At 38.7% G+C, this 10,756-nt stretch overlaps 1 protein-coding gene across 3 annotated transcripts; it reads left to right on the top strand.

Annotated features, from left to right (window-relative positions):
- Positions 1 to 890: 890 nt before the first annotated feature.
- On the top strand, positions 891 to 10,160 carry erlin1 (ER lipid raft associated 1). 3 transcript variants are annotated; one of them, XM_040001911.1, is made up of 12 exons: positions 891 to 1,006; positions 1,901 to 2,029; positions 2,233 to 2,314; positions 4,482 to 4,528; positions 4,617 to 4,678; positions 4,788 to 4,913; positions 5,004 to 5,077; positions 5,994 to 6,052; positions 6,219 to 6,310; positions 6,452 to 6,541; positions 6,648 to 6,727; positions 7,863 to 10,160. In XM_040001911.1, the coding sequence occupies exons 2-12, from the start codon at positions 1,917 to 1,919 to the stop codon at positions 8,052 to 8,054; spliced, it is 1,017 nt and encodes a 338-aa protein (XP_039857845.1). In that variant the 5' UTR covers positions 891 to 1,006; positions 1,901 to 1,916; the 3' UTR covers positions 8,055 to 10,160. The 3 variants fall into 3 exon arrangements, with proteins under 3 accessions (XP_039857845.1, XP_039857846.1, XP_039857847.1); XM_040001912.1 differs by lacking the exon at positions 891 to 1,006 and adding an exon at positions 1,016 to 1,247; XM_040001913.1 differs by lacking the exon at positions 891 to 1,006 and adding an exon at positions 1,016 to 1,243.
- Positions 10,161 to 10,756: the final 596 nt, after the last annotated feature.

Genomic DNA, 10,756 nt, shown 5'->3' on the forward strand with positions numbered 1-10,756 from the left:
CTGAAGACTCTGTCACCAATTCTACTTTTAAAGACTCTGGTAACCATAAGCAAGCCCGCAGTCTAAGCACAAATAACTCTAATGGGGTGATAGAGTACTATAAGGCCATTAAGATAAGATAAGGACTGATTATTCAAGACCTTGGTGAGAAAGAATTTAAGTTTATCCTGCTTTTAACAGAAGATAAGCCAATATAGAATAAAAATGCTCTCTCTAGTCCTTGATCATCTGAAGGCTTTTCAGTGAATTTTTCACACATTCTGATAATAATGAACTACATTAGTACAATGTACCTTAGTGTACGAAGAAGACTCTCCATGTACATGAACAAACTGGGTTCTATTACACAACTGCAGCGCAGTACCTTTAATACCCACAGGGTGCACTAAAGGTCTTATGGAGTGATAAATGGAAATTTCAAATTTTTGGTTAAAATTGTTGTCAATATATAGAGAGAGCCACAACAGTGAGTGTTCACAGCCATCTGTAAAAGACCACAAAGGATATATCATGGTTTAGGGGACAATCCCACAACCTTTAACATTATGGAAGCAGTGTGGGATTATCTTGACAGAGAGCAAATGCAGAACAAAAGCCAGCCAGTATCAAAAGAAGATATTTGAATATGTTTTTATAGTATTCATACAAAAAAAATGAAGTGAAAAGAACTTCCCTAGTCCACTGGTTTTTCTGGACATCTGTCAAAGACTGGCGATTGTTTTATAATATTGGTTTTGTAAAACATTGATATCCATACTGATATCTTCTTGCGAAGCCATTTGGGTCTTATATATCTGTATAAATAAAAAGGTTTTATCAAGATTTTAAATAAAATAAATCGTTTGACAAATTCCACCCATTTACAATGTCACTTCTTTTATTTCCAACAGTCCTGAAGGCAGCATAATGCAGCGAGTCAAAGCAAGATTGAAACCTGTGGGAGGCGGGGAAATGGGGGTGGGACGTTGAATGCTAAGATCAGAAGGGGACACGGTTTGCTACAGCGGTAATTTTACATATTATAAGCCTGTGGTTTACAGTACCTACTGAAACATTATTTGGTCGTAGTGCAGGACGATTTAAAAGCTTTGCTTCACGCTAGTAGCCTAGCAAGCTTACATTAGCATTAAGCTACACTGAAACAGTGCTTCACTTCCGATCCCACCCAGTGAGAGCTAGCCAGCCAGCTAGCTAGCTAGCTAACCCAACCCAGCCAGCTAGGGTAAACGTTACTAACCGAGTGGTGGGTAAGCCTGTGTTTTCTTTTTCAGAATGTATTTGTTTTAATGTTATAGCTACATCAAAGGACCTGTAGCTTTGAAGCACATATGTTGCTTCATAAGTTGGATGAGGAGTCACTTGCTTGTTACCCTTCTCAAGTCTTTCTGTCAGCTAATCGTGCCTGTCACCGTTAGATGTTTAAACTAAATACACGTGAAGTGTACTTTAACTAAGCGAAGTCGTTAATTGTCACCAATAGTGTTGCTATATGATATGCATCGATTGCTGTTAAGGCAGCTATCATAGGCATAAAGGTTTCCATGTTTGACCTGGGTGCACCTGTGTTAATAGCTGACCGTCTCACTGGTGAATATAAAAGGCGTATTTATGAGAGTGTGTGTAACGATTTACTTAAACTCTTACTTTCATTACAATGGGGTGAAAAACGGGGTGCACGGAGCAGAAAAGCTAAGCCATATAGTGTGTTGACCATAGACTTACTGGCTGTAAAGAGGCAGGTTTTATGGCACAGCCCATGCATTACTGATGGTTCACCTAAGAGTCTTGACTGCATGTATTGCTGTTTATAGTTACAGTTTCCACCTGATCACAGACGTGACAGTGCCCTGAGGACTTAGTGTTGTATAAATATTTCAGTATTTTCCTTTTCTGTCTGCAGGTGAGTGCTAGCAAGGATGACGATGCCGCATGTAGGGGCAGTATTTGCAGCAATAACAGGAGTGATGGCCATCATGTTGCACTCCTCTATTCACAAGATAGAAGAAGGACACCTCGCTGTGTACTACAGGTACATCAGGCCTGCCTCATCACACCTGTTTCTAATGAAAATGACACCTGTACTAAGAATGTGGGAGTGCTATTTGTAAGCACCCTGTTTCAAATGATGGTTATAAAGTTATATGTCCTCTTCTTTTTTCCACCCTCATTAAATATAATCAAAAGAAAATCAGATGTTCTGAACTCTGGCCAAATAATTTGTATTTGTTTCAGAGGTGGGGCATTGCTGACTTCTCCCAATGGTCCTGGATATCACATTATGCTGCCTTTCATTACCACCTACAGAGCAGTGCAGGTAAGCCTCTCTTTCCAGGCTTGAAACATGGCCTTTGAGCAAAGGCATGTGTAATGTAAGATTCAAACAGGAGGTGCCTGCGCTTTAAAACTAGAGTGGGATCTTCTATAAATAAGTCAGCTACAGCATGCAAACAGTTGTTATTCAACCATGGCTGCAGGGGCTCTGTTTTACAACAAGTAAATGGAGCATTTACATGCCAATACATATATAGTTGTGGGCAGAAGTTTGCATACGCTTATCATTGGCATGAAAGTCATGGCAATTTTAGGTTTTTCATTGATTTCTTTGAGGTGTTATTTTTCTGGGGTAGAATGATTGTGCAGCCTACATCTTTAATGTCTTTAAGAAACAAGAATTGGTTGCACAGGTTTGAATTTATTTAGGATTTTCTCAAATCCACACTGTGTTGCAATTAAACATAGAGGTGCAAATATATACATACAAACCCTCTAATACTTATTTAAATGTCTCTTTACAAGTTCTGGCACAATTCTGTCTGGGTATTTGGCCACCGTTAATGGCAGAATTGGTAGAGTTCATTTAAATTGGTTGTTTTCTTGGTACAGACCAGGCTTTTAAGCATCATAGTTCACAAATTTTCATTTGTGCTTTGGGAGGGCAATTCCAGAAACTTGATGTTAGCCTGGTTTATCCATTTGAAAATCAGTTTTGATATATTTTTGGGATCATTGTCCTGCTGGTACACCCAACTGTGTCCAAGTTTTAACCGTCTAGCTGTTAATTTTAAGTGAAGTTGAAGATTTTGGAAATGGTCCTCATGCGCTGTTATTTCATCCACTTTGTGCAATGTACCAGTACCTCTGGCAGCAAAACAGCCTCAGACCATGCTACAGCCAACACCATGCTTAACAGCTGTTATAGTGTTCTTAGGTTTGAAAGCCTTACTCCTCCAAGCATAAGTCTTGTCATTGTGGAAAAATAGTTCAATCTTTCTGTCATCTGACATAAAACCTTTCTCCAGAAGGCATTTGGCTCGTCATTGTTGGCAGCTGCAAAGTTAAGCTGGTTGGTTGGTTTTGAAACACAGGTTTCTTTCTTGGTTGCATGTTCTTAGTGTAGGGTGATATAAAACTCCCTTTACTGTGGACAGAGATGTCGATGTTCCAATAGATCATGACAGGCTTGAGCTTTAGTGGTTCCTGGCTTGTTCCTGAACATTCTAACAAACATCCTCTCATTTGAGGGTGGTAGTTTGGGTCTTGTTCCAGACCTTGGCAAAGGTCCGGACTTGGCAACATATCCAGGTAACTTGAAGAATTATGGCTGTTTTGGAAAACTACTGTTACAGTTAACGAACATTTACAATCAGAATTGTAAAAGAGTATCATAGTAATATAGTAGAATATGCTTTACACATTGTATGCATTCAGCTTGTATTAACTTGAAACAACCATGCACTTCTTTATGTAATCTTGTATAGCTCCTAAATTATATAATGTAGTATAAAGTAGCATTGCACTCAATTTCAAATCTTAATAATACACTCACAGGCCACTTTAATAGGTACCTTGCTAGTACCAGATTGGACCCAATTTTGCCTTCAGATCTGCTTCTCTGAAGCAAGTGCTGGAAACATTCCTCAGAGATTTTGTTTCATGATGGCATCAGACATTTGCTGCACATTTGTTGGCTACGCATCAATTATATAAATCTCTCACTCAACCACATTCCAAATGTGCTCCTTTGGACTGATATCTGGTGTCTGTGGAGGCGACTTGAGTACAGTGAACTGATTGTTATGTTTAAGAAACCAGTTTGAGATGATTTGACCGTTATGACATGTTGTGTTATTCTGCTGTAAGCAGCCATCAAAAGATCATACAGAGATGACATTTAAGGCTGTGGCATTTGAATGATGGAGAACTCCTGCAAATCAGAAAAGATAGGGGGTGCTTGGAGTCGTATGGCCATAAGCATGAAATAAGCAGGATGGATCCATGATTTCAATTTTTGTGATCCTGTGCAAATTGTAGTCCTTTATTCCCAATTTTGATGCTCAGTTTGAACTTCAGCTATGATTAATAGCAGTTGAACCTGTTGTACCCTGGATTTTATATGCTCAGTTTTAACAAAAAGGAAAACACACAGATCACTTATACTGATAACTATGTCACAATATTTTCAATGTTTTTTTTTTTTCCAGACTACACTCCAAACAGATGAGATCAAGAATGTGCCTTGTGGAACAAGGTGTGACTGAACTTCCTAATTCAGCTGTTAATAAATTCATTCCCACATTAATATATATTTACCTGAAATGTTTTTTTTTTCTTCACAGTGGAGGTGTGATGATCTATTTTGACAGGATAGAAGTTGTGAACATGCTCGTCCCCTCAGCAGGTGCAGCTTGTTTTTGTGAATTTCTTTCACTGCAAAACTTCCTTATTTTGTTGACTTATTAACCCTGTTGGCATCAAAGTAATTGTTGCTTTTGTTCTGCTATATTCAGTGGTGGACATTGTGAGGAACTACACCGCTGATTACGACAAAACTCTAATTTTCAACAAAATTCACCATGAACTCAACCAGTTCTGCAGCGTGCACACGCTACAGGAGGTTTACATTGAGTTGTTTGGTTAGTACGTTTTGGTTGCATTTTACTACAATCCTGAAATTCCTGAAATTAGATCATACATTAGAACTTTTTCTTTTATTTTGTTTGCAGACATCATAGATGAGAATCTGAAGACGGCATTACAGAAAGATCTGAATGTTATGGCACCTGGACTTACAATACAGGTACCTAAACACACACATAACTTGCACGTTTTCAGTGACATTTTAGGGATGATAAAATCAGCTAGTTGGTTTTGTGCTGTGACACATCCAGAACTGAGATTCCACCTTCCCTCATTCCCTCGCTCTGTCCCTTTTACAAAGACTTTAAGGTAACACTCAGTACTTAGAAGTGTATATTGTACATAGTTTAACATTTCCAGCTGAAATAGAGAATGTTTAGTGGGAAAAAGGTGAGATCGAGCTGGTAAATAGCACACAGTTTCATACCAGCTAGATTTGGGCACTAGCAGCAAATGTACAGAGAGTAGAGCTTAACAGTCAGTCATTCGTACTGCCTACTAGTACACTAATAGTGTTGTCTTTGTTTGTTTTTTCCTCTTCCTCGTTGGCAGTTGATCACCAAATAGCCCAAACTTATTGCACGTTTTCTTCCGCACTAACCTGTGTTAATACAGTTAAAAATGCTCCCTTTGAGGTGAGGTAAAACAGAAGTCAGATTAAACTGTTGTTTACTGCATTACCTATTAGCTTCTTGCAGGAACTATAAATTCATTTTAAGCCGCGGGGTAAACCAGGTTACTGTCTGTTAGTGTTTGTTTAATGACCCCTGCTCATGGGCCAGGACCATTAGTGCACAGCTAGGAAGAAACGGATGTTAGTGTGTCACCCAAACAAACAACCCCTCCCCACAAACCCACACACACAATAAATAAATAAAAATGAAAATATAAAAAAAATAAATGACATTTGCTCACCAGTTTGAGGGGAGGAGTCAAAGTCTGAATAGATACTAGTAGGCCAATCTATCTGTTTCATGTGTCTTTTTATTTGTGTGAGCAATTTTCCCTCACTGTTTCCCTCTTTTTTTTTTTTTTTTTTTTTTTTTTTTTTTTTTTTTTTACTGTTTCCGATAAAGGCAGTTCGTGTTACCAAACCAAAGATCCCTGAGTCTATCAGGAGGAACTTTGAACTTATGTGAGTTTGTACAATTGAAGTTACCAGCATAGACTTTGTACGTGGTTTAGTTTCTGTGATTTCCTCACTCAATTCATGCAAGACCACATGGAAAGCAAAATATTTGCAAGAACCTCATTTGTGTCTATCCTTGTGTGTCTGTCTGTGTGTGTTTGTGTATGTGCAGGGAAGCAGAAAAGACTCGTTTGCTAATAACAGCTCAGACTCAGAAGGTGGTGGAAAAGGAAGCTGAGACTGAAAGGAAGAAAGCCATTATTGGTAAATGCGCTGTTTTACTGTAAAGCAGGCAGTTCCCTTTTTATTTGCATGACCATCGGTGCAATTTTAGCATTTTGCCTCTCAAAGTTATTCATGCGAAACCCCACTGCCAACCTCAGCCTTCTCTTTTCTGTCACACAGAGGCTCAGAAAGTGGCTCAGGTGGCAGAGATCCAGTTCCAGCAGAAGGTGATGGAGAAGGAGACAGAGAAGAAGATCTCTGAAATAGAGGGTCTGCCTAAAATCCTTTGGTTCCTTTCTGTGTCATGAATCTGTGTGTTCCTGAGTTGTGGTGTGCTGGTTTATTTGTCTCATTCAACAGTGCTTCTTTGTTTCAGATGCTGCCTTCCTGGCCAGAGAGAAAGCTAAGGCTGATGCAGAATTTTACACTGCTGCCAAGTTTGCTGAAGCAAACAGGGTAAAAAGACCCAAACAGTTTAAACACTTTGTTTTTAACATCAAATGCAGTCATCACAGATCGTATAGTTTTAAAACAGTAACACTCTGCTGAGAGGTGTTTTTGCAGTGGCTATAGTAATAAAAAAATCCCTAATGTAAAAGAGAATAAGACTTGATTTAGACTTCTTTGTAGAGCCCATGATGTAACCTATGCAGGTGGCTGACGTTGTTGACGCATTTATGCTTGTGCTGGTCCAATATGTGTTAATTACCTTGTGGTTGTGTCCTGATGCGGTGTCAGCTGATAGAAACAGTTGAAATGCTGGGGCTTTTTCCCTCCCTGGTCCCTGCTCTTTGTAATGGTCTGTTTTGTTTTTGTTTGTTTGTTTTTTAGCGGCAAACATATTTGTCCCTGAAGTTTTTCTACTTCTCTGTGCACACATTCACGTCAGTTCTGATCATTACAACAGTCTGCATCCAGAAATTTGTTGACGTTTGTGAGTTCTTATATTGATGCTATGATTATCATTCCTTATTTTGAGATGATGATCCATATTTTCTCAATGATAAATTTAAAAACTGCGGCGGAAAAAGTAGCCAGAAATTCACAGGAGGACTCTATTGTACTGAACAGACCATTTACAATAGTTGCGGGCTGCGTCGACTGCGTGTGTAGCTAAACTCCCAGGGAAGTGCACGTTAGATTACGGCATAGGTTATGGCGTAGATTTCCAGCAGTTGTAGTAACATAGTTTTAGTTTGTGTTTATTTGTAGGTTTATACGGCAAACGCATGGATCCACACAAACCTGCTGTAATGATATTAATAACCTCACTTCACCTGACCTAAACAGAATCAACTTTAAATAGATGCAGACTTTCGACAAACTCTACCAAACTGGGTAATTGCAGAAAGATGTCACAAACCATTAATTACCGTCCTCTTGACAAGAGTCAGGTCTTGAAGCAGCTCCACTTGATCAGAGTTAATTTAATTGCTCATCACTGAAGTTGGTCCAGCTGCAAGGTTGCATTTATTTTTAGCCATGTAGCTGTATATAGTCACATTAAGATAAAGTGTTTTCACAAACAGCAATGTGATCCAGCACTAATTGAATCCTCACACTCTTCTGTCTCTCTTCTAAATCCTTACAGCTGAAGTTGACACCTGAATACCTGGAGCTGATGAAGTACCAGGCCATAGCAGCTAACAGTAAGATCTACTTTGGCCAGGACATCCCGAACATGTTTGTAGAGGGGGGCAACGGTCCACCAAAGTCTCCGCGCTCCCCTTCATTACCGAATGCTGAATCAGACTTCTTTAAAGTGAAGCCTGATGGACAGTGAGTCCACAGCTCTGCCTCTGCACAGGACAGGAGAGCTTGATGAGGAATTGTCTTGTCACTGGGGCGTAGAGCGCTGAACTGAAGATGATGATGATGGGTGGGGTAGCTTTTCAGCTAGTTTGGTGAACCGCACGCTTCAGTCTTAAATCTAAATGGCAAAAAAAGAGTGGGAGAGGGTTTAAGGTGGAAGAAAAGTGAAAGTGAGATGGGAGAATGTGACAGATGAAAAGGATTTTTTTTTTGTTTTGTTTTGGGGGGTTTTCAGCCTTCCACATTTTTAAAAAGACGAGCTTTAGAAATGAGATTGATGCCATAGTTAAAAAACAAGCATAAACATGCTAATGCCTGAGAAGGTGACGGCAACTAGTCGCCCTAATTTACATGTGCTTGCAATCAGTGCGGTGTTTAACTTTTGCTTTTGGGGCTGCATTCATTTTTCATTTTTCTTTTGTTATCTCTTTTTGTTATTGTTTTTTTGGATGCAAGGTCAATGATTTGTGATGAGCTATTGATTTTTGAGAATTCTGTGGCTTGGCTGCACTGGAATCTGACAGGTGACACTAATTAAAAGCTGGGTGGACAATGTATGTGCGTGTGATGGGGGTCAAGTCATCTCTGTGCCAACCTCACTTGCACTGACTTACTAAGGTGGCTGTTCTTTTAAGAGTATAAGGGCCCGTTTAAGCTGCTGGTGGATGAACTTGAACACTTGATGGGTTATATACAGAAGTGAGTGTGTTATAAATGTCCAGTTGAGTGAAATTATACAGATATTAGCTGTGGAGGGGTATCAGATTGGTAATGTAGTTTATTATTTAGTGTAGTATTCTGTTATTAGTTGTTTTTTGGACCTCCTGTGACACAGACTCTGAAGCAAATGAGAGGGGGAAAAATGGAAGAAAGATCTGGCGTTGCTTAAAGATTTAGTCTAATACAAATTGAGGATGATTAACAGCTGATTGTTGTAACAGTGAGCACTGCAGGAAGTAGAGATTATCATTAAAGAAGTCAGCGCATGTTTCTTTCTTCCGATTGGTTTCCAGAGCCGTGCATGTTGAAATTTTGAGTTTGGGATGGTTCAGATAGAGCCTGCAACCAACTCTGTTGTTATGCAGTGTCTTCATAAGTGGTTAAATGTAAACTCTCAGGACATGTATTAAATATTAATAAGACAGCTGTTTAATGTTCACTCTCCAAACAACAAATAATTCAGATTTTCACCATGAAGAAAGCTGCGGTTTGAGAGGAAAATGGAAAAGCACCACCTTTTCAGCTGGGTGTCTGTCTGGAACAATGCCAATTTAAGAGCATGCAGGGTGACTGAAATAGGAATAATATTTAAAACGAAATCGACATTTCATTGTCAATGTTTACATTTTTTATGGTGATTCATAACTAAGCGGACTACAGGATCTTCTGTCATTTCTCACCGAGATAATTGAAGTACCACAGAGCTTCCTATGACGACAGAAACTCGGAGAGGATTCATGTAACCTCCAATCAGTTTTTGACAGCACGAGTTCTACTCAAAAACAAGTTGGTCTGTTTAGAGATGAATGTTGCTTTGGCTTAAGAAAAGATACGGGTTGGTGCTAGTTTTAATGTGTGTGTACATTTTGATTCTGTTCTGCTTTGCGTTTTAGAAACATGGAAATACAATTGAGATAACGAGCCTTAAATAATATAATGGTTTACCCCAGACTTAAAGGTTCAGTGATTCTTACAGGCTAAAAGGCTCCTCATAGACTTTGAAGATGTGCCGTTCTGTACGGATCGTCGTTCTCGCTTTGAAAGACTCAACAGGCAGTGAACACTACGAGTGTTTTGAAGACGCCGCGCTGTTTCTGTGACCTCCATTTGGCAGTTTAACGCTGCACCTTGCAATTGCTTTGGTGGTGGGTTCAAATAAAAGATGCAAAAGAGGGGGATGAATCACTCACAAAAATAATTTTTGTCGATTTTTTTTTTTTTTTTTTTTTTTTTTTTTTTTTTGTACAATCTGTGAAATTTAAACATTGTTTCCTTGTTTTAAAAGGTTTATATGCAAAAATGTTTTCAAGTTTTGACAATGTTCTTATGTAAAAAATAAAACCTATTTTGATACCTCTCTTCTCTTTGCATTGATGTGTGGGCATTGTTGTGCATTCGAATGCCACAAGGAGGAGAACTTGTGCCATGGTAGATGAGTCACTTGGTTTGAATACTAGCAGTGGCAGACTTGATCAAAAGAAAGAAGGAAAATATTTTATGAATAAATGGATGGATAAAGACCCCAGGGACCCATTGAATATGTGTCAGTTTGTACATTTCCAAAAGTTATGTATGTATAGAAGTAAAATCAATCATGAGCTTGTACAAAGTTTAGAAACACCTTTATTTTATGTGCTAAGTTATAGAAGGAAACTCAAATTTCCCATACTATTTTGTGACACAGAACTACACATGCACACTAAAATATATTTGCATCTTAACTGCAGCACAAGTGCCTCAAATCTCACTGTTGTTGTATTTATGTCCTTCTTTTTCCAATGTTTTCAACAAGTGACATTATACATTATATCTACAGGTTTTCTATATGTTTACAAATTGATAGATATACCAACCCACATTTGAGCCTGTGCATAACTGGCATGATTTATATCCCACCACATATTCTAATAAGAGGAATTTATATGATGTGCGACTGTAGCTTTTTATTTCATT

This window comes from Simochromis diagramma, unplaced genomic scaffold (genome assembly GCF_900408965.1).
Source record: "Simochromis diagramma unplaced genomic scaffold, fSimDia1.1 OVJJ01000421.1, whole genome shotgun sequence".
In the NCBI taxonomy this organism is placed as follows: domain Eukaryota; kingdom Metazoa; phylum Chordata; class Actinopteri; order Cichliformes; family Cichlidae; genus Simochromis; species Simochromis diagramma.

What these genes read in the sequence shown, in the direction of transcription:
- erlin1 (XM_040001911.1), top strand. Translation starts at nt 1,917, where the DNA reads ATGACGATGCCGCATGTAGGGGCAGTATTTGCAGCAATAACAGGAGTG. An exon ending in AGGAGGAACTTTGAACTTAT is followed by an intron (nt 6,053 to 6,218) that starts GTGAGTTTGTAC and finishes GTGTATGTGCAG; the next exon opens with GGAAGCAGAAAAGACTCGTT. An exon ending in AGTTTGCTGAAGCAAACAGG is followed by an intron (nt 6,728 to 7,862) that starts GTAAAAAGACCC and finishes AAATCCTTACAG; the next exon opens with CTGAAGTTGACACCTGAATA.